At 42.7% G+C, this 26,163-nt stretch overlaps 1 protein-coding gene across 1 annotated transcript in view; it reads right to left on the bottom strand.

Annotated features, from left to right (window-relative positions):
* Window positions 1-26,163, bottom strand: part of LOC126212749 (uncharacterized) — a 194,605-nt gene that overhangs the window by 118,922 nt on the left and 49,520 nt on the right. Inside the window, exon 3 of the mRNA XM_049940157.1 lies at window positions 21,376-21,450. Within this exon, the coding sequence (XP_049796114.1) occupies window positions 21,376-21,450 (75 nt within the window). The remainder of the gene's footprint in view (window positions 1-21,375; window positions 21,451-26,163) is intronic.

The following is a 26,163-nucleotide window of genomic DNA, read 5'->3' as shown; positions in this document are numbered from 1 at the left end:
TTAATTGTAATTTTTATTTCTGTTCCTTTGTCACATCAGTTTCATCACCGCATGAACTTTTCATTTCCTTCATTTTTTTTTTTTTTTCCACTCTGAACTTTTGTGAACGTGAATTTAATTACACAGGGTGTCCATGAAGTCCGGGAACACCTTCAATTATTTATTGCACAAGAACTAAACATTGTACAGATGTCATACATATTGCATTTTGAAGAAAAACCCTGAAAGTTTTTTCCACGTATACCGCCACAGCGTACTCTGGTAATCTGCCGCTAGTCGCAAACATGGCTCCATGTCCGCTTCTCTTTACCGGGCACAAGCAACCAGTCGTAGCGAATTTGTTGTGTCAGTGGTAAATGGCCTTCCTTGTTGGTGGCTTCTTACCATACTTTATTCTGAATATCTGTTGAATAGCTGTAGCATACTTGTTTTTATTGAACTCCAACACACAGAAAGCTCGCTCCGCACCTGAACTCACCACGTTTGCGACTAACGCCGACTATTGGCAAATTACCTAACAATGCTGTGGCAGTATACATGAAAGAAAACTTTCAGGGTTTCTCTTCAAAATGACATATGTGTGATGCCTGTACAGCCTTTGGTTCTTGTGCAGTGAATGATTGAAAGTGTTCCTGGACTTTATTTACACCCCATATTCATCTATTATAACATTCGATTATTTCAAAATTCCAGTCTATAAATTAAAAAGGAAATAATCTATTTATACTAACTGTGGAATGGTATGAAAGATATATTTTTTATTACACAATGTGCAGCATTTTTGCACAGTAATTGTCATACAAACATTTAAAACACAGCCTAAATTCCTATTGCACTATGCACAAAATAACATATATGAAGATTTAAATAAAACAAGGATTTATAAATAAAACGAAATTCAAGCAAAATGATGAATATGTTCAATGAATGCAATAACCTGGACAAAATAAAAATAGGATGATAAAACAAAATAAATTAAGCAAAATTAATAAATAAAATTAATCAAAAACACATGAAAAAAGTTTCAAGTGGAAAAACAATGTTAGGAAGAAAAACAGGGGCAAATAAAGAAGTTGATATTACCATTAAAATTATGTTACAAAGGAATACTAATAAAACATTACATTTAAATCAAGTAACTGAATAAAAATTACAATCAAAGTTTTTTTGAAAACACATTTAAAAATAAAAAAAATTATATGCGCGTCAAGAGGTTCCAACCTGCAACCTCCTGCATAGGAAATCCTCTCCATTACACCGTGCAACCAATCGACACAATACAATTTCTTAAATGCTATTTAGCGTCACACAATATTCTGAAACATTCTTTCATCAGAATGAGATTTTCACTCTGTAGCGGAGTGTGCGCTGATATGAAACTTCCTGGCAGATTAAAACTGTGTGCCCGAATGAGACTCGAACTCGGGACCTTTGCCTTTCGCGGGCAAGTGCTCTACCATCTGAGCTACCCAAGCACGACTCACGCCCCCGTCCTCACAACTTTACTTCTGCCAGTATCTCGTCTCCTACCTTCCAAACTTTACAGAAGCTCTCCTGCGAACCTTGCAGAACTAGCACTCCTGAAAGAAAGGATACAACGGAGACATGGCTTAGCCACTGCCTGGGCAATGTTTCCAGAATGAGATTTTCACTCTGCAGCGAAAGCTGTGAGACCGGGTGTGAGTCGTGCTTGGGTAGCTCGGATGGTAGAGCACTTGCCCGCGAAAGGCAAAGGTCCCGAGTTCGAGTCTCGGTCGGGCACACAGTTTTAATCTGCCAGGAAGTTTCATTCTTTCATCAATTACTCGTAAATGAGGGCCCAGCAGGGTGTTGCACCTGGGACCTAGATCTACATCACTGTGTAGACTGTTTCAAAAGTCGACCCCACCACTGGGGAACTCTTCTTGTTAGGTCCAACAGAGATGGCGTTAATGGTAATATAATATACATAAAGTACAGATAAAATAAACTACATTCATTCCTGATTAGAAAAGTCATAGATTACCTCAAAAAGACAATATTATCCATGTGAAAAGAATACATTTAAGAAAACATTTGTATGGATTACACATAGGTCCCAGGTGCCACACCCTGCTGCACCCTCATTTACAAGTAATTGATGAAAGAATGTTTCAGAATATTTGCTAAGCAGGCATGGCTAGAGGACAAATGTAAGGATGTAGAGGCTTACCTCACTAAGGGTAAGATAGATACTGTCTACAGGAAAATTAAAGAGACCTTTGGAGAGAAGAGAACCACTTGTATGAATATCAAGGGCTTAGATGGAAACCCAGTTCTAAGCAAAGAAGGGAAAGCAGAAAGGTGGAAGGAGTATATAGAGGGTCTATACAAGGGCGATGTTCTTGAGGACAATATTACGGAAATGGAAGAGGATGTAGATGAAGATGAAATGGGAGATACGATACTGCATGAAGAATTTGATAGAGCACTGAAAGACTTAAGTACAAACAAGGGCCCGGGAGTAGACAACATTCCATTAGAACTGCTGACGGCCTTGGGAGAACCAGTCCTGACAAAACTCTACCATCTGGTGAGCAAAATGTATGAGACAGGCGAAATACCCTCAGACTTCAAGAAGAATATAATAATTCCAATCCCAAAGAAAGCAGGCGTTGACAGATATGAAAATTACCGAACTATCAGTTTAATAAGTCACGGAAGCAAAATACTAACACGAATTCTGTACAGACGAATGGAAAAACTGGTAGACGCGGACCTCGGGGAAGATCAGTTTGGATTCCATAGAAATATTGGAACACGTGAGGCAATACTGACCCCACGAGTTATCTTAGAAGCTAGATTAAGGAAAGGCAAACCTATGTTTCTGGCATTTGTAGACTTGGAGAAAGCTTTTGACAATGTTGATTGGAATAATCTCTTTCAAATTCTAAATGTGGCAGGGGTAAAATACAGGGAGCGAAAGGCTATTTACAATTTGTACAGAAACCAGATGGCAGTTATAAGAGTCAAGGGACATGAAAGGGAAGCAGTGGTTGGGAAGGGAGTGAGACAGGGTTGTAGCCTGTCCCCGATGTTATTCAATATGTATATTGAGCAAGCAGTAAAGGAAAGAAAAGAAAAATTTGGAGTAGGTATTAAAATCCGTGGAGAAGAAATAAAAACTTTGAGGTTCACCGATGACACTGTAATTCTGTCAGAGACAGCAAAGGACTTGGAAGAGCAGTTGAACGGAATGGACAGTGTCTTGAAGGAAGGATATAAGATGAACATCAACAAAAGCAAAACGAGGATAATGGAATGTAGTCGAATTAAATAGGGTGATGCTGAGGGAATTAGATTAGGAAATGAGACACAGTAGTAAAGGAGTTTTGCTATTTGGGGAGCAAAGTAACTGATGGTGTTCGAAGTAGAGAGGATTTACAATGTAGACTGGCAATGGCAAGGAAAGCGTTTCTGAAGAAGAAAAATTTGTTAACATCGAGTATAGATTTAAATGTCAGGAAGTCGTTTCTCAAAGTATTTGTATGGAGTGTAGCCATGTATGGAAGTGAAACGTGGACGATAAATAGTTTGGACAAGAAGAGAATAGAAGCTTTCGAAATGTGGTGCTACAGAAGAATGCTGAAGATTAGATGGGTAGATCACATAACTAATGAGGAAGTATTGAATAGAATTGGGGAGAAGAGGAGTTTGTGGCACAACTTGACTAGAAGAAGGGATCGGTTGGTAGGACATGTTCTGAGGCATCAAGGGATCACCAATTTAGTATTGGAGGGCAGCGTGGAGGGTAAAAATCGTAGAGGGAGACCAAGAGACGAATACACTATGCAGATTCAGAAGGATGTAGGCTGCAGTAAGTACTGGGAGATGAAGAAGCTTGCACAGGATAGAGTAGCATGGAGAGCTGCATCAAACCAGTCTCAGGACTGAAGACCACAACAACAACAACAACAACAACAACACATAAAACAAACAAAAAAAGAGATCATTTTTATAAACAGAACAAATACTCTAAGTTTAAGACTGTAACAGATATGAAAGTTCTGCAGGTAACTGGTTATAGGTGGATATCTAAAGTTTACATCCAGAGATTGCATCCTCAGAGACCTTATGTGTGGCAGTCAGAGTTCCAGCATATTTCCGTAAAGGACAGCCTGTGAGAACGTGTTTTTTTTCCAACAAAACTCCAAAAACATTGGTCATGTGAAATCCAACTTGCACTTTTCACATATAACATACTAAAATCTTTGGATCAAAGCAGCCAGGTAGATGCAGAATTTCTTGATTTCCAAAAAGCATTTGACTCAATACCACACCTACACTTGTCATCAAAAGTACAATCCTATGGGGGCAGCAAGTGAAATTTTTGACTGGATCGAGGACTTTTTGGCAGGGAACACACAGCATGTTATCTTGGATGGAGAGTCATCGTCAGATGTAGAAGTAACTTCAGGTGTGCCTCAGGGAAGTGTGTTGGGACTATTGCTGTTCATGATGTACACTACTGGCCATTAAAATTGCTACACCAAGGTATGTGATGCGTCTCAAACAGCCTCTCCATACAAATGCCAACCTCACCTTCACGAGTTGCAGCCAAGGATTGCTGCACGGTACACCCTGTTACCACTAACGCGGATATGGCGACCGAGTATCTCCCGGAATAAGGAGACACCCTCTACCAAGCGAAACGGCCTCCTAGGAGGGCGGATGAGCAGGTAGAGGCAGGGCACTCTCTTGTCCTTGGGATGGGAAACTGTCCCTAAAGGCGGAAGAGCCACATGATGGCCAACGGCATAGAATGAAGAAGGCAAGGAGAAACCACTTCATTAAAGATCTAATTAGATTTCTCAAGTATCAGCAGCCATAATATGAATATGAAACAAGCTCTAGTAAAAATGCAATCCGGAGTAATAGCCCCTCATTCGGATCTCCGGGAGGGGACTACCAGAGATCTCGTTTCAACAGTTCATAGGAAGAAAGGAAATAAAAAGAGCTATAGTAGAATTGGAACGTGGAACGTCCGCACCTTACTGCAGATGGGGAAGCTCGAAAACCTTAAGCAAGAAATGAAGAAAATGAAGTTGGATATACTAGGAGTGTCTGAAATGAGATGGCCTAACTGCGGAGATTTCTGGAGTGATGAGTACAGGATAATTCACACAGGAACGATAGAAGATAGACCTGGAGCAGGTGGGGTTGGAGTAGTTTTGAGTCGAAAATTGGGGCAGAGAGTGAAGGGATATATACAATATGGAGGAAGGATAATACTTGTCAGTCTGGATACCAAACCTACAGAGACGGTTGTGATGCAGGTCTATATGCCTACCACAAACCAGGAGGATGAGGAAGTTGAAGCTGTATATGAAGAGTTAAATGGAGCCTTGAGAGGAATCAAAGGAGAAACAAATTTAATAATCATGGGAGACTGGAACGCAATAGTAGGAGATAAAGAGGTACAGCCAGCTGTTGGACGCTACGGCCTTGGTAAGAGGAATGATAGAGGAGACCGACTTATAGAATTTTGTAACAGGAATCAACTGATAATATCGAACACGTGGTTTCAACATCACCCCCGTAGAAGATACACCTGGAAGTCACCAGGGGATAGAGAACGATACCAAATTGATTACATTCTAGTCAAAAATAGATTTAGAAATCAACTAAAAGACTCTAGAGCATACGCAAGCCCAGATATTGTGAGTGATCACAACATGGTTGTTGCGGAATGCCGACTCAAGTTCAAATGCATAAGGAAGAAAATAGGAAATGGAAAACTGGATATAGGGAAGCTTGGAAACCGTGAGACGCAGAAGGAGTTCCAAGAAAGGGCTAAGGATCTAATTCAACAGCATCCTATAGAGAATGTAGAACAACATTGGGAAAATATGAGAGATGGCCTAATAAAAGCAGCTGAAGAGATAATTGGAAAACAAAAACCTGAAAAGAGGAAGGAGTGGATAACTGATGAAATAATACTTATGTTTGAGGAAAGAAGGAAGCTCAAAAATAATGAAACGGAAGAAGGGAAAACGGCATACCAAGTGCTTAGGAACAAAATCAACAGGAAGTTGAAGCAAGTAAAAGAAAGATTCCTTGAAGACAGATGCAAAGAAGTTGAAGACCTTCTGAAGAAAGGGAACCTTGAATTAGCATACAAAACAGTGAAACGCTTCTTCTCAGGAGGACAAAGGATTAGATGTAATGCCCTAATAAGAGAGGATAATAAGATGGTGTATAATCATGAAGATATAGCACTTACGTGGAAGGAATACCTAGAGAAATTATATGGAGGCAACGTACAAGATGACATGATTGAAAGTGAGGACGAAGTAGATAAAGATGAACTAGGAGACAGCATACTAAGGTCTGAATTTGATCAGGCAATACAGGCACTTAAGCATGGAAAAGCACCAGGAATTGACTCATTGCCTGCAGAAATCATCAAAGCAGCTGGAACAGAAATAAAAGATAAATTGTATAAATTAATCTGCCAAATATATGATACTGGAGAGCTGCCTGAGGACTTCAAAAAGTGTATTATTGTTCCATTACCAAAGAAAATGCCAGCAAAATCGTGTGCACAATACAGAACCCTCAGCCTAACATCACATGCATCAAAAATTTTGACGACCATCCTCCTCAGAAGAATTGAAGGGAATGTGGAATGCATGCTCACAGAAGACCAGTTTGGCTTTAGAAGAGGGAGAGGTACGCGAGAAGCCATTATGGCCCTAAGGCTCATAATAGAAAAAAGAATGGAAAAAGGAAAGGACACCTACATAGCATTTGTTGACCTCAAAAGGCCTTTGATAAGGTTGAATGGAAAAAACTATTCCAGATATTGAGGGAAACTGGAGCTAAGTACAAGGACAGGAGAACGATATGGAACTTATACAAAGAAGAGGTGGCAATAGTGAGATGTGGGGAACATCAACAACAAGCAAAAATTAAACAGGGTGTCAGACAGGGATGTGCACTCTCCCCTGTCCTCTTTAATATGTACATACAGAAAGCAATGGACGAGGTCAGAGAAAAGTTAGGACAAGCTAATGGAATCAGGATCCAGGGAAAAATAGTTGATATGCTGCGTTTTGCGGATGACATTGCTGTCCTAGCGGAAAATGAGGAAGAATTACAAGTAGTGTTGGAGGAAATGGAAAACACTCTTGCTACACGGTACAACATGAAAATTAATAAGTCAAAAACAAAAATCTTAGTTGCAAGCAAACAAAATAATCAAGCAATTATGAATATAAGGCTGAATGGAGAGAAGCTGAAAGAAATACAAGACTTGGTCTACTTGGGAAGCAGAATAACATCAGATGGTCGTAGTAGGAAAGATGTAATAAGTAGAATAAATCAGGCAAAGACTGCATTCTATAAAAGGAAAGGACTCCTCACATCAAATATGATAAGTCTGGCGTTAAGGAAGCGGTTAATAAAGACCTTTGTTGGGAGTGTGCTTCTCTACGGCAGCGAAACCTGGACACTTGGAGAGGACGAAAGAAGAAGGATTGAAGGATTCGAAATGTGGTGTCTGCGAAGGATGTTAAAAATTCCATGGACGGCCAGGATGACAAATGAAGAAGTCCTGCAGAGAGCGGAGGAAGTTCCAGTTCTTTGGAAGACGGTCAAGAAGAGGAGAGATATATGGATGGGACACATTCTGAGACATGAAAGTCTTCTCCACACTATAATGGAAGGCCTTGTGGAGGGCAAAAGGGCAAGAGGCAGACCTAGAAGAAAGTACATAAGCCAGATAATGCAGGACCTAGGATGCGGAAGTTTCACGGAATTGAAGAGGCTGGCCGACAATCGCACTGAATGGAGAGCTGCTGCAAATCAATCTTAGGATTGGCAACTTAAGAAGAAGAATAAATGCAGATGATAAACGGGTATTCATTGGACAAATATATTATACTAGAACTGACATGTGATTACATTTTCCTGCAATTTAGGTGCATAGATTCTGAGAAATCAGTACCCAGAACAACCACCTCAGGCCGTAATAATGTTGGCCACCATTGACCAGACATTTTCAATTGTGAGAGATCTGGACAATGTGCTGGCCAGGGCAGCAGTCGAACATTTTCTGTATCCAGAAAGGCCCGTACAGGACCTGCAACATGTGGTCGTGCATTATCCTGCCGAAATGTAGGGTTTTGCAGGGATCGAACGAAGGGTAGAGCCACGGGTCGTAACACATCTGAAATGTGATGACCACTGTTCAAAGTGCTGTCAATGCAAACAAGAGGTGACCGAGACGTGTAACCGATGGCACCCCATACCATCACGCCGGGTGATATGCCAGTATGGCGATGAGGAATACATGCTTCCCATGTGCGTTCACCGCAATGTTGCTACACACGGATGCGACCATCGTGATGCTGTAAACAGAACCTGGATTCATCCAAAAAAATGACATTTTGCCATTCTTGCACCCAGGTTCATTGTCGAGTACACCATCACAGGTGGTCCTGTTTGTGATGCAGCGTCAAGGGTAACCGCAGCCACGGTCTCCGAGCTGATAGTCCGTGCTGCTGAAAACGTCGTCGAACTGTTCGTGCAGATGGTTGTTGTCTTGCAAACGTCCCCATCTGTTGACTCAGGGATTGAGACGTGGCTGCATGATCCGTTACAGCCATGTGGATAAGATGCCTGTCATCTCGACTGCTAGTGATACGAGGCCATTGGGATACAGCACGGCATTCCGTATTACTCTCCTGAGCCCACCGATTCCATATTCTGCTAACAGTCAATGTATCTCGATCAACGCGAGCAGCAATGTCGTGATACGATAAACTGCAATTGTGATAGGCTACAATCCGACCTTTATCAAAGTCGGAAACGTGATGGTACGCATTTCTCCTCCTTACACGAGGCAACACAAAAACGCTTCACCAGGCAGCGCCGGTCAACTGCTGTTTGTGTATGAGAAATCGGTTGGAAACTTTCCTCATGTCAGCACGTTGTAGGTGTCGCCACCGGCACCAACCTTGTGTGAATGCTATGAAAAGCTGACCATTTGCATATCACAGCATCATCTTCCTGTCGGTTAAATTCCGCATGTGTAGCACGTCATCTTTGTGGTGTAGCAATTTTAATGGCCAGTACTGTATGTTAATGACCTTGCAGACAATATTAACAGTAACCTCAGACTTTTTGCAGACGGTGAAGTTACCTATAATGGAATACTGTCTGAAAAAAGCTGCCTAAATTTTCAGTAAGAGCTCGATAAGATTTCAAAGTGGTGCAAAGACAGGCAACTTGCTTTAAATGTTCAGAAATGTGAAACTGCGCATTTCACAAAATTAAAAAATGTGGTATCCCTTGACTATAGTATCAATGAGTCACTGCTGGAATTGACCAACTCGTACAAATACCTGGGTGTAATGTTTGGTGGGGATATGAAAGGCAACGATGACGTAGGCTCACTTGTGGGTAAAGCAGGTGTTCAAAGAATCATTCTTCCTACGCTCTATATGTGAATGGAATGAGAAGAAACCCTAATAGCTGGTACAGAGGGTCGTACCCTCTGCCGCACACCTCACAGTGGCTTGCAGAGTATAGGCATAGATGTTTATGTATATGCATTGTCGTTGGTGTCAGCACGACTAGAGCTCGCGATCAACAATGCTACGGTGAAATAGAGTTGCATGAACCACTTGTAAAATTTATCTATCATGTTGTCTGTGTCACAATCCTTCACAGTATTAATTTCCAGAATATCTTTTCAGTACCGTATTTTCCCAATTATAAGAGGAGGTTCTTTCCCAAATTCATCATTCGAAAAATACGGGGCCGTCTTATATTCGCAGATTAACCAATTGCTGGTGAGGTCAATGTTTTTACACTGTTTAATAGATTAATATAGGCACTGTCTTACATTTACAGATGAAGCTTTGGTTATTGACGTTTCGTACGAACAATCACGAGACATTTGACTCACGGCACTAGTGCAAGGTATACGCGAGGAACTACAAACTAGCCACTACAACAGCACAACACCCTGCTTAAAGAAGGACAATTATGTGAAACACAGAGGGAAATAGCATTAAATTCTATCAACTTACAAACTTTTACTGTATTTGAACAGGATTCAATAAGTGTTGTCATACATGTATGGATATCGTATACATAAATTCACACTGTTTTTTAAGTGACTGTGACATTCAAAGACAAAAATCTTGTCCTTCAACAAACATTACTTGACTCCAGACCCAAGCCAATATTTTATTTGGTTATGAGAAATTAAATATTTACCAGATGGCTTGCAAATGAGAAATTCGATCTGTATACAAGTCTGAATATCGGAGAAAATTGTTACCAGCTTTTAATCAGCTTTAGAAAAAGATGATGACATTCAGATGAGACAAGAAGGAACAATCAATCCTGAATGAAATATCTAACAAATAAAATAAATTGTATTAAACTGACTAATTGTTGTTGCAAGACTAAATTATAATGGAAAGGCATGCTATGCGTGAAGCATTCAGTGAATTCGAAAGTACAATTCTATGTACCGACTTGACAGAAAATCCTAGGAAGTTCTGGGCTTACGTTAAATCAGTAAGTGGATCGAAACAGCATATCCAGACACTCTGGGATGATAATGGCATTGAAACAGATGATGACAAGCGTAAAGCTGAAATACTAAACACCTTTTTCCAAAGCTGTTTCACAGAGGAAGGCCTCACTGCACTTCCTTCTCTAAATCCTTGCATGAACGAAAAAATGGCTGCCATCGAAATAAGTGTCCAAGGTATAGAAAAGCAACTGAAATCACTCAACAGAGGGAAGTCCACTGGACCTGACTGGACACCAATTCGATTCTACACAGAGTACGCGAAAGAACTTGTCCCCCTTCTAACAGCCGTGTACTGCACGTCTCCAGAGGAACGGAAGGTTCCAAATGATTGGAAAAGACCACAGGTAGTCCCAGTCTTCAAGAAGGGGCGTCGAGCAGATGTGCAAAACTATAGACCCATATCTCTCTGACATCGATCTGTTGTAGAATTTTAGAACATGTTTTTTGCTCGCGTATCATGTCATTTCTGGAAACCCAGATTCTACTCTGAAGGAATCAACACGGATTCCGGAAACAGCAATCGAGTGAGACCCAACTCGCTCTATTTGTTCACGAGATCATGAAAATATTAGATACAGGCTCCCACGTAGATGTCATTTTCCTCGACTTCCGGAAGGCGTTCAATACAGTTCCGCACTGTCGCCTGATAAACAAAGTAAGAGCCTACGGAATATTAGACCAGCTGCGTGGCGGGATTGAAGAGTTTTTAGCAAACAGAACACAGCATGTTGTTATCAATGGAGAGACGTCTACAGACGTTAAAGTAACCTCTGGCGTGCCACAGTGGAGTGTTATGGGACCATTGCTTTTCACAATATATATAAATGAACAAGTAGTTAGTGTCGGAAGTTCCATGCGGCTATTGGTGGATGATGCTGTAGTATACAGAGAAGTTGCAGCATTAGAAAATTGTAGCGAAATGCAGGAAGATCTGCAGCGGATAGGCACTTGGTGCAGGGAGTGGCAACTGACCCCTAACATAGACAAATGTAATGTATTGTGAATACATAGAAAGCACACTGGTAGCAGTTACTTCTGTAAAATATCTGGGAGTATGCGTGCGGAACGATTTGAAGTGGAATGATCGTATAAAATTAATTGTTGGTAAGGCGGGTGCCAGGTTGAGATTCATTGGGAGAGTCCTTAGAAAATGTAGTCCATCAGAAAAGGAGGTGGCTTACAAAACACTCGTTCGACCTATACTCGAGTATTGCTCATCAGTGTGGAATCCGTACCAGGTCGGGTTGACAGAGGAGAGAGAGATGACCCAAAGAAGAGTGGCGCGTTTTGTCACAGGGTTATTTGGTAAGCGTGATAGCGGGCTGTGTAGTGCTGGAAAGGGAACAGGGAGGGAGTAGACGGGTAAGACTGAGGCCTCGAGGATTACAGGAACGTAGGATGCATTGCGGGGAGAGTTTCCACCTGTGCAATTTAGGAACGCCGGTGTCGGTGGGAAGGATCCAGACGGCACAGTTGTGAAGCAGTGTGCTCTGCGACGTGGCGGTCCGGTCGTTTCTGACCACAGTTTGTCGGCGGCTATACCTGCGGACAGGCAGCTCGTCGGTTGTCGCGCCTACGTAGAATGCGGCAGTGTGGCTGCAGCTCAGCTTGTAGATTGCACGACTGGTTTCACAGGTAACACTGTCTTTGATAGGACAGGTGACATTTGTGACAGGACTAGAGTAGGTTGGTATCTTTTATATAGGAGGGTAGGTTGCAGGTAACAGTATATTATAACCCCACCTGCCAACAAAGACTCCGACACTGTCGATTTGGACTGCAATGGTTATCTGGCATAAGGACTCCGCCAGCTGTCAGATTTACCCACCAATAAGGCCTGTCACAGTGACCCCATTCCAGATATCCAGCAGTATCTCCAGCCTCTCCTCAACTCCTTAAGCCATCCCAGAACCTCTCACACGAGTCCACCTCTCTTCTCACCTCTACCACCCCCTGCACTTCTCCTACACACTTCCTTAAGTTCACAAACCCAACCGCCCAGGACACCCCACTGTGGCCGGTTACTGTGCCCCCACTGACAGAATCGCTGCTCTCGTAGACTGAGACTTTCGGCCTATTATCCGCAATCTACCCTCCCGTATAAAAGATACCAACCATTTCCTCCACCGACTCTCCGCAGTTCCCGTTCCTCTACCATACGGTAACCTGTTAGTCACTATCGACGGCACCTCCCTTTACGCTAACATCCCTAATGCCCATTGCCTTACCGCCACTGAACACTACCTTTCCCGACACACGACGAACCCCGAACCTACGACCTCCTTCCTAGTCACCACGACCGATTACACCCCCGTCCGCAATTACTCCACCTTTGAAGGCATTACCTACATACAAATCTGGGGTACAACTTATGGGCACCTGCATGTCACCATCTTGTGGCAACCTGTTCGTGGGCCCGTGAGAGGAATCCTTCCTAAACACACACAATACAAAACCCCTTACCTATCCAGATTCACTGATCACATCTCCATGATCTGGATCGAGGTTGAGGACACCCTATCCACATTCTTCCAGAACCTCAACACCTCCCTCATTCGCGTTACCTGGTCCCATTCAACCCGGCAAGCCACCTTCCTTGATGTTGACCTCCAGCTCAAAGATTGCTACATCAGTGCCTCTGCCCATACCAAACCTACCAACCACCAGCAATTGCTTCATTTCAACAGCTGCCATGTGTTCCATACCAAGAGTCCATTCCATACAGCCTAGCCAACCATGGCCTTTACATCTAAAAAGGGTCCCACCATCTCCAAAAAGGGTCCCACCATCTCCAAAAGTCCCACCATACAGCCACAGAGGAGCATTCCCTTGTGACTCAGTAACACCCAGAACTGGAGCAACTGAATTACATTCTCCGCCCGGGGTTTCACTACCTCTTGTCATGCCCTGAAATGAGAAATGTCCCGCCCACTATCCTTCCCACTCCTCCCACAGTTGTATTCCACCACACACCGAACCTACATGATATCCCCGTCCATCCCAACACAGGCCTTGCCTCATGGCTCATAGCCCTGTAATAGACCTAGATGCAAAACCTGTTCTACACATCCCCCCCCCCCAAACACACCCTCACGACCACCACCACCACCACCACCACCACCACCACCACCACCACCACCACCACCTACTCCAGTTTGGCCACAAGCACCACCTACCCCATCAAAGGCAGGGCTAGCTGTGAAACCAGCTAAGCTGCAATCACTGTGCTACAGTCTACATAGGCACGACAACCAACAAGCCGTCTGTCCGCACGAATAGCCACCGACAAACTGTGGCTGAGAAACAGCTGGATCACCCTGTTGCTGAGCACACTGCCCAACATAATGTTCTCGATTTCAAAGACTGCTTCACAGCTGTGCCGTCTGGCTCCTTCCCACAGACGCCAGCTTTTCTGGATCGTGCAGGTGGGAACTCTCGTTGCAATATATCTAACATTCCCATAACCCTCCTGGCCTTAACCTTTGTTAGTCATTGTCTTAATCCACCTGGCCCCTTCACTGTTTCCATTCCAGCAATACACAACCCTCATTTCAACCAACACACCCAGTCTTTTTAGTCCTCTTCTTTTCTGCTACGCCCACCCCCGCCCACCATCTAACCTCCCGACTGCACCCAGCTGCCCTACCCTCTCTCTACCTCATCCCTGCACGCTACCCACCAGCACTTCACCGTCTCCCACCCCTACCCTGCTATCCTTCCCACTCCCACCCCAGCCTCCTCATTACCCCCACCACCCGGTTGCCTCTACCATTACGGGCTGCTGCTCGCAATCTAGCTTCAGCTGCCACAGACTGTGATCGTGTGTGCGAGTCGCATTTGCGCGAGTGTGTGTGTGTATGTTGTCTATTATTGACAGAGGCCTTATTGGCCAAAATCTCACTTTCCAACAGACTTTGTTGAACTATCTGTGAATCGGCATCTCCTACCTCTTCATAATATCAAAAAACAGACAATTAATAAATGACATAAATTTATAATGGGTATAATATAAATTTTCTGGACAGATTTCTTACATCAATAAAAGTTAGTAATCTTGATCATTCAGAATATGTTTAAAAAAATGTTTCTAAAAGAACCTCTTAAAATGGGGGAATTGTCTCATATTCAGGGTCATCTTATACTCAGATAAATACAGTATATCAAGAGATGAAACTTCAAAATACATAAAACCGAGTGCAACATTGTGTAACCCCCAGCTTTACATGGCCCCAGTCAGGTTCAAATATCTTTCATTTTTCTTGACACTGGAGGACAACTTTCTGCCACCATCTTTCCAGATATGAAGTGAACCACTGTTGAGCTGTATCCCCTAATCCCACGATGTTCTAACTTGTTGTTGTTGTTGTTGTTGTTGTGGTCTTCAGTCCTGAGACTGGTTTGATGCAGCTCTCCATGCTACTCTATCCTGTGCAAGCTTCTTCATCTCCCAGTACCTACTGCAACCTACATCCTTCTGAATCTGCTTAGTGTATTCATCTCTTGGCCTCCCTCTACGATTTTTACCCTCCACGCTGCCCTCCAATGCTAAATTGGTCATCCCTTGATGCCTCAGAGCATGTCCTACTAACCGGTACCTTCTTTTTGTCAAGTTGTGCCACAAACTCCTCTTCTCCCCAACTCTATTCAACACTTTATCAGTAGTTATGTGATCTACCCATCTAATCTTCAGCATTCTTCTGTAGTACCACATTTCAAAAGCTTCTATTCTCTTCTTGTCCAAACTATTTATCGTCCACGTTTCAATTCCGTACATGGCTACACTCCATACAAATACTCTGAGAAACGACTTCCTGACACTTAAATCTATACTCGATGTTAACAAATTTCTCTTCTTCAGAAACCCTTTCCTTGCCATTGCCAGTCGACATTTTATATCCTCTCTACTTCGACCATCATCAGTTATTTTGCTCCCCAAATAGCAAAACTCCTTTACTACTTTTTCTCATTTCCTAATCTAATTCCCTCAGCATCACTCAACTTAATTCGACTACATTCCATTATCCTCGTTCTGCTTTTGTTGATGTTCATCTTATACCCTCCTTTCAAGACACTGTCCATTCCGTTCAACTGCTCTTCCAAGTCCTTTGCTGTCTCTGACAGAATTACAATGTCATCGGCGAACCTCTAAGTTTTTATTTCTTCTCCATGGATTTTAATTCCTACTCTGAATTTTTCTTTTGTTTCCTTTACTGCTTGCTCAATAGACAGATTGAATAACATTGGGGAGAGGCTACAAACCTGTCTCACATTCTTCCCAACCGCTGCTTCCCTTTCATGCCCCTCGACTCTTATAAATGCCATCTGCTTTCTGTACAAATTGTAAATGGCCTTTCGCTCCATGTATTTTACCCCTGCCACCTTCAGAATTTGAAAGAGAGTATTCCAGTCAACATTGTCAAAAGCTTTCTCTAAGTCTACGAATGCTAGAAATGTAGGTTTGCCTTTCCTTAATCTACCTTCTAAGATTTATGTGATTAAATTGTGTAAGCGTCATTCGAGTCCCACAAACACCACAATTCGTATTCAATAACTGAGGCACCTTATGCGAAAGTAACAACAGACTGCTAAATATAAAGTGAATGTTATTTGTTCTCTTCACTTTGGCAGCACGGTCAAAGTGATACCAAGAACTGCCTTTGAGGATTTTCTGACAGCAACAAACAGCGAAAAACGTTTGAGCAGCTGCAAAACTAAGTTGAACACACTCGCTAGTACCGGGACTCACTACCGCCTGCAGCTGAGAGAAAGCTGTTTCACTGATGCTCAGTCACTTGGGTTCACTCCAGTGTAAACGAGGCTATTCGACGCAACCTACTGGCTTTGCAGTTCCTCTCAATTATTCTCTGATGAGGCAGAACATATCAGTATGAAATTTTGGTTACAGGACCATTACATACCTCTGAATGTTCTGGTGAGTGGTGTTCTGTAAGACTCTAGAAACATTCTGCAGACATCACTGTAGAAGCCAAACAATGCAGATATGTTAAGTATAAATTCAAATGAGAATTTCTAGTAAAATGCTCAAAGCAACATGAATGGAATCTGTAATGTACACTCCTGGAAATTGAAATAAGAACACCGTGAATTCATTGTCCCAGGAAGGGGAAACTTTATTGACACATTCCTGGGGTCAGATACATCACATGATCACACTGACAGAACCACAGGCACATACACACAGGCAACAGAGCATGCACAATGTCGGCACTAGTACAGTGTATATCCACCTTTCGCAGCAATGCAGGCTGCTATTCTCCCATGGAGACGATCGTAGAGATGCTGGATGTAGTCCTGTGGAACGGCTTGCCATGCCATTTCCACCTGGCGCCTCAGTTGGACCAGCGTTCGTGCTGGACGTGCAGACCGCGTGAGATGACGCTTCATCCAGTCCCAAACATGTTCAATGGGGGACAGATCCGGAGATCTTGCTGGCCAGGGTAGTTGACTTACACCTTCTAGAGCACATTGGGTGGCACGGGATACATGCGGACGTGCATTGTCCTGTTGGAACAGCAAGTTCCCTTGCCGGTCTAGGAATGGTAGAACGATGGGTTCGATGACGGTTTGGATGTACCGTGCACTATTCAGTGTCCCCTCGACGATCACCAGTGGTGTACGGCCAGTGTAGGAGATCGCTCCCCACACCATGATGCCGGGTGTTGGCCCTGTGTGCCTCGGTCGTATGCAGTCCCGATTGTGGCGCTCACCTGCACGGCGCCAAACACGCATACGACCATCATTGGCACCGAGGCAGAAGCGACTCTCATCGCTGAAGACGACACATCTCCATTCGTCCCTCCATTCACGCCTGTCGCGACACCACTGGAGGCGGGCTGCACGATGTTGGGGCGTGAGCGGAAGACGGCCTAACGGTGTGCGGGACCGTAGCCCAGCTTCATGGAGACGGTTGCGAATGGTCCTCGCCGATACCCCAGGAGCAACAGTGTCCCTAATTTGCTGGGAAGTGGCGGTGCGGTCCCCTACGGCACTGCGTAGGATCCTACGGTCTCGGCGTGCATCCGTGCGTCGCTGCGGTCCGGTCCCAGGTCGACGGGCACGTGCACCTTCCGCCGACCACTGGCGACAACATCGATGTACTGTGGAGACCTCACGCCCCACGTGTTGAGCAATTCGGCGGTACGTCCACCCGGCCTCCCGCATGCCCACTATACGCCCTCGCTCAAAGTCCGTCAACTGCACATACGGTTCACGTCCACGCTGTCGCGGCATGCTACCAGTGTTAAAGACTGCGATGGAGCTCCGTATGCCACGGCAAACTGGCTGACACTGACGGCGGCGGTGCACAAATGCTGCGCAGCTAGCGCCATTCGACGGCCAACACCGCGGTTCCTGGTGTGTCCGCTGTGCCGTGCGTGTGATCATTGCTTGTACAGCCCTCTCGCAGTGTCCGGAGCAAGTATGGTGGGTCTGACACACCGGTGTCAATGTGTTCTTTTTTCCATTTCCAGGAGTGTAATTTTGGCTGTATGTTCCTGGAATGTAGCTTAAGAAAGTCTGTTATTCTCTTGGCACATATTTTATATTCCCTGAAGAAATAACAGGTCCACAGTTGGCACTTTTTTTATGTGGAGTGATTTTTGTAACTATATCATTTCCTCCAAAGGCTTCCAGTAGCACTATTTTATCCTTATGTCCAGACCAGGAGTTGCAAAGTACTAACGACTTTGTCTACAAAGTTGATTCAAAACTGACAGAAAAAGTCTTCAGACGTTCTTTCGTCATCTTCATTTGCATCTATGTAGACATTTAGAGGGCACCATTTTTCTATTTCTGTTGACACACACGGTCAAAACTTTCTGTTTTGTTCTTGAAAGCATATAAAGACTTTGTCTGTCAGTCATCCATCCACTGATACAGCATCATTGATTGTGTAACTGTGTGTTGCACTGCTAACCGATTGCAACATCGAGACAGTGTTTTGCTTCTCTATCACGAATTGTGTTCTTTTGGGAGGAAACTCTTAGCCGAACTGACTCTGAACACGGTTTTTACAGAACCCATTTCAATGTTTCCATGCACAGAACCCATTTCAATGTTTTCTACTGCGATATGTGCATTGACTGCAGCAACAAATGTTTGAGGTCTTTGAATCATCTCTTTTTCGTCATCCTTATCTTTTTTGTACTTGAGGCATAGTTATATGGCATAATGTTAGCTTAAACTCCTTTTTCAAATCATTAATAAATACCTGTGATGCTGCAAATTTTGTACACCCAAGGTTTCGGGCTACGTACAATGCCCAATGTTGTAAATGCCAACAATGAACAGAAGAGCCAAATTTTCATGCTTCATAAATCTTGATGACATCAAACTGCAGCATGTGATTTCCTATGAAAACAGTACTGTCTTCTCTTTTCTTTGTCACACAGTCAAGTCAGCTTTTAATATTGCTTTTATCCTTCATTTTAGGGTACACATTCACGAGTTTGTCACGTCTGCTGAAACCTAACACATAATAATCATAGTATATATTCTCTATTGTGTTGTCACGAAACACTTTGATGACATTTTGGACTTTAAAATTCTTATCAGAAGGTCAGAACTCAATTTTACTACTTCCATTACCTCTTCTCGAACATGTCGTATAACTACAACTTGTAGTGAAGTATTCTTCATTATCATCGCTAGCATCACAATTTTCTGTTAGTGTTATGACAGTATCCATTCCTAACTGGTGGCAATATCTTTGCACTACGAAGATCTTGTCATAACTTAGTCTCAAACTAGCAGGGTCGATTATCAACTACCGACCAATCTGATGCTTCACTACACAAATAACTTCACAAAATGCAACTTCACATACACACTGCACCATACCTGCTGGTAATAACTGACGTGGTGGCACGCAAAGGTCAAGTTTGTCACACCATACTCAGTGGTATCTAATGGACAACTGCAGAGGTTTGCAAACAAATATCACCAGTGCAATAAGAGACCCTTGAATGATCCCTCACAGGATTGTGGTGTAAATGTATCTGTGCAATTCTGAATGCTTTCCTTGTAAGAGAGAACAATTTTAGCTATTCCTTTGGCTCAAAGACTGACCCGAGCCAGTATAATTGACAAAATTTGGATGGCTTACTTGTCGGATGTCTTAATTTTTTTGGGTAGGTGACTGATGAGTGAAAATACAGCATAGTGTCAAGTAGTATCATTGTACTTAAAATGACACAACTTATTATGAAATAACCCTTTCAAAGGATCACGAAAATAAAGCAGAAAAAGATGGAAGGTGGAGTACAGAAAAAGGGAAAAACATTTTCTATAATTCTGTAGCATTATCTCCACAAACTGCAATACCTTCCTAGCAAAACTGAGGTTTTTGTGGAATTGATGGCACAGCCAACCAATGGACAATGTAATATCTGACCAAAAAATGTAGAATGCTGTACTTAGTAAGTCAAACATTGTAATTGGGGGAGAGGAGAGATTCCTCTGACTAGGGAGGAATCGTGTATGATGTTCGCAAGGACTCAATTTTAGGTGCATTTGTAAACTAAATTCCATCTAATGAACAACAAGCAAAATTAGTTCATTTTGGAGATGACAATTGTGTTGTAACCAATCCACAAGCAACCGAGGGGTGCTATTGCTGTTAATTTTACTTTGTAAATGGTCGCTGACCACGCAGCCATGTTCAAAACTTCCAAATACAAATTTTCATAGATTTAGCTTTGAAAATGCTTTCATAATGAAATAATTTCGTAAAACATTCTATCTCCCATTCCACTCCCTTAAGGGACCGAGAAGTCAAATGGCAATTTTCATAGATGTAGCTTTAAATATGCTATAGTAGTTCTTTAACAACAATTTATTTTCAAAAAACCATTCACCCACTATTTTACCATCTTAGTGGGTGAATTTCCAGAAATGCTGAAACACTTTATATATATAATAGAGGGAAACATTCCACGTGGGAAAAATATATATAAAAACAAAGATGATGAGACTTACCAAACAAAAGTGCTGGCAGGTCGATAGACACACGAACATACACACAAAATTCAAGCTTTCGCAACAAACTGTTGCTTCATCAGGAAAGAGGGAAGGAGAGGGAAAGACGAAAGGATGTGGGTTTTAAGGGAGAGGGTAAGGAGTCATTCCAATCCCGGGAGTGGAAAGACTTACCTTAGGGGGAAAAAAAGGACAGGTATACACTCACACGCGCGCGTGTGTGTGTGTGTGTGTGTGTGTGTGTGTGTGTGTGTGTGTGTGTGTGTGTGTGTGGCGCGCGCGCGCAAGTGAGTGAGTGTATACCTGTCCTTTTTTTCCCCCTAAGGTAAGTCTTTCCGCTCCCGGGATTGGAATGACTCCTTACCCTCTCCCTTAAAACCCACATCCTTTCGTCTTTCCCTCTCCTTCCCCGTTTCCTGATGAAGCAACCATGGGTTGCGAAAGCTTGAAATTTGTGTGTGTGTTTGTGTGGTTTTTATTGTGTCTATCTACCAGCGCTTTCTTGTTTGGTAAGTCACAGCATCTCTTTTTTTAATATTTTTCCCATGTGGAATGTTTCTTTCTATTATATTCAATCTTTGTGGAATGTTTCTTTCTATTATATTCAATCTTTGTGGAATATTACACATAGTACATTTCTTACAAAATACGATATCAGTGTTCTTCACACACTCAAAGTATGTATCAAAGTAAGTAGAAGACACAAAGCTGTTAAGTCCGCCACGATATTTCCAATCAAACATTCGGCAACACGAGAGAGGTAGTACCCAAAAGCGGGGCAGAAATTTATGCGATGAGCGGGTAAATACCTGTGGGTCAGGAACTGTGTCAAATCCCGTGTTCTCTTCATGTGGCTCCACCTTACACTCGACCGCCTCAAACATCTGGAACAAAAAATGTTACACTTTAAACATAATCCTCCATACACTGCTTACATCCAGTCACCTACATTAACATAACTATACCACGTGTAAGACTGACCACCTTGAACGAGTGTAAAGCAGTCACACACACAGTGCAATCGAAGGTGGAACAATCACATAACAATGGTAATAGGAAGGCAGAAATTATTTTGCAATAGCTCTCAGGATGTTCGGTCGAACCACATAGGAACTAACTTAGCTAATTCTTTTACTCATTCTTGAGTATTGCTCATCAGTGAGGGACCTTAACCAGATAGGAATGATAGGGGATATAGAGAACATCCAAATGTGAACAGCGCATTTCATCACAGGCTCATCTGGCGAATGCAAAATTGTTAAGGACATGCTCACCCAATTACAGTAACAGCTGCTAAAAGAAAGGCACTGTGCATCACTGAGAGGCTTAATGCTTAAATTCTGAGTGTGCACGTTCCTACACATTCAAGCAAGAAGTATTGAGAATTTTTGTTTTTCTTAAAGAATTTTTATTTATGCAACAACATCAACTTTGTCCCATTCAAAGTGGTCCCCTTCAAATACAAGGTGTGACCGGAAAGTTTTAAGAATCGGCTTGTAATTGTACAATGGTGGTTCTCACACGCTCCTTCAAAATAGTCCCCTTCTGACTGACCACGACTCCAACAGCATTTCCACTTTTGGAAACATTCCTGGAATTTTTACTCCTGAAGTGTGTTACGGACGCTCTCCGTATTTGCCTGTATGTCTTCGATCGAGTCAAATCACTTCCCCTTCAGTAAAAATTTCAGTTTAGGAAATAGGTAGAAGTAGTCCACATGCGCCAAAACAGGGGAATATGGCGGATGTGGAAGCACAGGAATTTTGAATTTGGTCAAAAATTCAACAATGGAGATGGCACGATGAGCCGTAGCATTGTCACGGTGTAGCACCCAACTCCTGTCTTTCCACAATGCAGGCCTTTTCTTCTACATCTACATCTACATCTACATTTATACTCTGCAAGCCACCCAACAGTGTGTGGCGGAGGGCACTTTAAGTGCCGCTGTCATTACCTCCCCTTCCTGTTCCAGTCGCGTACGTTTCGCGGGAAGAACGACTGTCTGAAAGCCTCCGTGTGCACTCGAATCTCTCTAATTTTACATTCGTGATCTCCTCGGGAGGTATAAGTAGGGGGAAGCAATATATTCGATACCTCATCCAGAAACGCACCCTCTCGAAACCTGGACAGCAAGCTACACCGCGATGCAGAGCGCCTCTCTTGCAGAGTCTGCCACTCGGGTTTGCTAAACATCTCCGTAATGCTATCACGCTTACTAAATAACCCTGTGATGAAACGCACCACTCTTCTTTGGATCTTCTCTATCTCCTCCGTCAACCCGATCTGGTACGGATCCCACACTGATGAGCAATACTCGAGTATAGGTGGAACGAGTGTTTTGTACGCCACCTCCTTTGTTGATGGACTACATTTTCTAAGGACTCTCCCAATGAATCTCAACCTGGTACCCGCCTTACCAACAATTAATTTTATACAATCATTCCACTTCAAATCATTCCGCACGCATACCCCCAGATGTTTTACAGAAGTAACTGCTACCAGTGTTTGTTCCGCTATCATATAATCGTACAATAAAGGATCCTTCTTTCTATGTATTCACAATACATTACATTTGTCTATGTTAAGGGTCAGTTGCCACTCCCTGCACCAAGTGCCTATCCGCTGCAGATCTTCCTGCATTTCGCTACAATTTTCTAATGCTGCAACTTCTCTGTATACTACAGCATCATCCGAGAAAAGCCGCATGGAACTTCCGACACTATCTACTAGGTCATTTATATATATTGTGAAAAGCAATGGTCCCATAGCACTCCCCTGTGGCACGCCAGAGGTTACTTTAACGTCTTTAGACGTCTCTCCATTGATAACAACATGCTGTGTTCTGTTTGCTAAAAACTCTTCAATCCAGCCACACAGCTGGTCTGATATTCCGTAGGCTCTTACTTTGTTTATCAGGCGACAGTGCGGAACTGTATCAAACGCCTTCCGGAAATCGAGGAAAATAGCATCTACCTGGGAGCCTGTATCTAATATTTTCTGGGTCTCATGAACAAATAAAGCGAGTTGGGTCTCACACGATCGCTGTTTCCGGAATCCACGTTGATTGCTACAGAGTAGATTCTGGGTTCCCAAAAACGACATGATACTCGAGCAAAAAACATGTTCTAAAATTCTACAACAGATCGACGTCAGAGATATAGGTCTATAGTTTTGTGCAGCTGCTTGATGACCCTTCTTGAAGACTGGGACTACCTGTGGTCTTTTCCAATCATTTGGAACCTTCTGTTCCTCTAGAGACTTGCGGTACACGGCTGTTAGAAGGGGGACAAGTTCTTTCGCGTACTCTGTGTGGAATCGAATTGGTATCCCGTCAGGTCTTCCGCACCTTTTCATGCAAACTCTCAAGGAGACATTTGTAGTGTTCCTGGTTAATTGTCTGTCCTCCGGGGGTAAATTCACGAATACAATTACCGACATTGTCTTCACCTTCGACCGACTTTTCCGTGCTTTTTTCGGTCGTGGTGAGCCCGGAGTCTTCCACTGCGAAGACTGCACTTTGGTTTTAGGATCGTATCCATATACCCAAGATTCATCCCCTGTACTTACCCTATTTAACAAATCGGGGTCATTTTTAGTCCAGATTAATCAGATCCTGGCTCACTTCAAGTCAGTATTGTCTCTGGTCACTTGACTACACTTTGGCAATGAATTTTGCGGACACTCGACAAATGTTAAGATCTTCAGTTAAAATTGAGTGAACTGCATTGAAACTTAAATTAAGTTCATCAACCATCTCCCTAATTGTAAGTCTATGATCAGAGCACACTAACTCGCGAAGTTTCACACCATTTTCATTCGTTTTTGAGATGGAGGGACAGCCGGACCGTGGTTCATCTTCACATGATCCGCGGCCATTTTTAAATCTGTGAACCAGACAAAAACATTTGACTGTCTCATAGAATTATAATTATCTCCAAAAGTTGTTTTTAATAGTTCGTAAGTCTCAGAAGCTGATTTCCCAGTTTTAAAACAAAATTTCACACAAACTCGTTGCTCCATTTTTACGTCCATTTTCACGCAGACAGAATCCGGCAACAAGCACTAACAGACCCGCACTCGACCAGCTGCCACAACAAACTGAATTAAGGAAACACAGTTCCTCACTCCCCACCCTCCGTGTACCTGCCCACCAAACCAGTAAGCAGTATCAGATCAATTCTTAAAACTTTCCAATCACACCTCTTACAACTGCACATTTTTCAAGTATTTATGGAAGATTTTTTAGTAGCAAATTATGTCATGTATGACGTTGCTCCTATGACTTCATGTTTTGCTGATAAAATAAATCCGAGATGGCTTATGCTATTTTAAGAGCACGTCACTTTGGAGCACTTGTTGCAAACCTCATATATGAAACAACTTCTCAAAATTCACGTGCTCCTAAAATAGTGTAAAACATCTCACATTTATTTTATGAGAATAACACGGAGTCATAGGAGCAATGACATACGTGGCATAATTTACTACCAAAAAATCATCCATAAAATACTTGAAAATGGCCTCAGGCCGAAACTGTACATGAAAGAACGACATGGCAGCTGAAGGCATCATGAAATCTTTCCAAAAAAAAAAAAAAAAAAAAAAAAAAAAAAAAAAAAAAAAAAAAAACTGTGTTCAGAGATGAATTGCAGTTCTGCAATAATTGTACTTTAAGAGCTTTTGGTAATATAAGTCTGACTGTGAACAATTAATTCGAAGGTTTAGGGAAGTGTACAGAACGTTTGTACTTATGACAAACAGTATTACATGTGCACACGCATATTATGATTTGAGACAGAGAATGTATAAAAAGTTGTGGTATCAATATTAGAACTTCAATACATTAAAAATCTCAAAAGGCATACCTCAAACGCACAGCCGCATGCCAGCCTAGAAAATTGACTCGTGCTTAAGGTGGCATCCTACATTATTGCCTAGAATGTATAGTGACCTGTGGAGATGTCCCATTCTTCCAGTCTTTTGGAAAGCCACGGAGGTGTTTGCTGGCTTCACAGTGCAGGCAGCCAATGGGGACAACCTCAGGTTTTTAATTTGTGTGTCAACTCTTCTTTGAATGATTAGACCAAATTTCCCAGATGGTTCTTGTGGACATAAGAGATTATCTTTCCTGACACAGTCACACTATACTGTGCTGTGAAGGAATAGCTAATCTGGTTCAAATTTTTTTCTGCACAGGGACGTTTTTCGCTGCTTGTTCTGCATTTAGCAAGACTGGACATATGGAGGATGAGGGGAAAAGGGGGGGGGGGGGGGGAGCATGTGGGACGCATGATAATTTGATGTCTCTATAGGCCCCCTGGTTCAGCAGCTGTTGTGGCAGAACACCTGAAGGAAAATTTGGAAAATATTTCCCGACCATGTTATAGTTTTGGGTGGAGATTTTAATTAACCGCATACAGACTGGGAGACTCAAACGTTTACAATGGGTGGCAGGGACAAAGAATCCAGTGAAATTTTTTTAAGTGCATTATCTGAAAACTACCTTGAGCAGTTAAACAGAGAACCGACTCGTGGCGATAACATATTAGACCTTCTGGTGACAAACAGACCCGAACTATTTGAAACAGTTAACGCAG

This window comes from Schistocerca nitens, chromosome 11, assembly GCF_023898315.1.
Source record: "Schistocerca nitens isolate TAMUIC-IGC-003100 chromosome 11, iqSchNite1.1, whole genome shotgun sequence".
Lineage (NCBI taxonomy): Eukaryota > Metazoa > Arthropoda > Insecta > Orthoptera > Acrididae > Schistocerca > Schistocerca nitens.
Note: the sequence above shows the minus strand (reverse complement) of the source record. Positions and strands in the feature narration are given on the sequence as shown.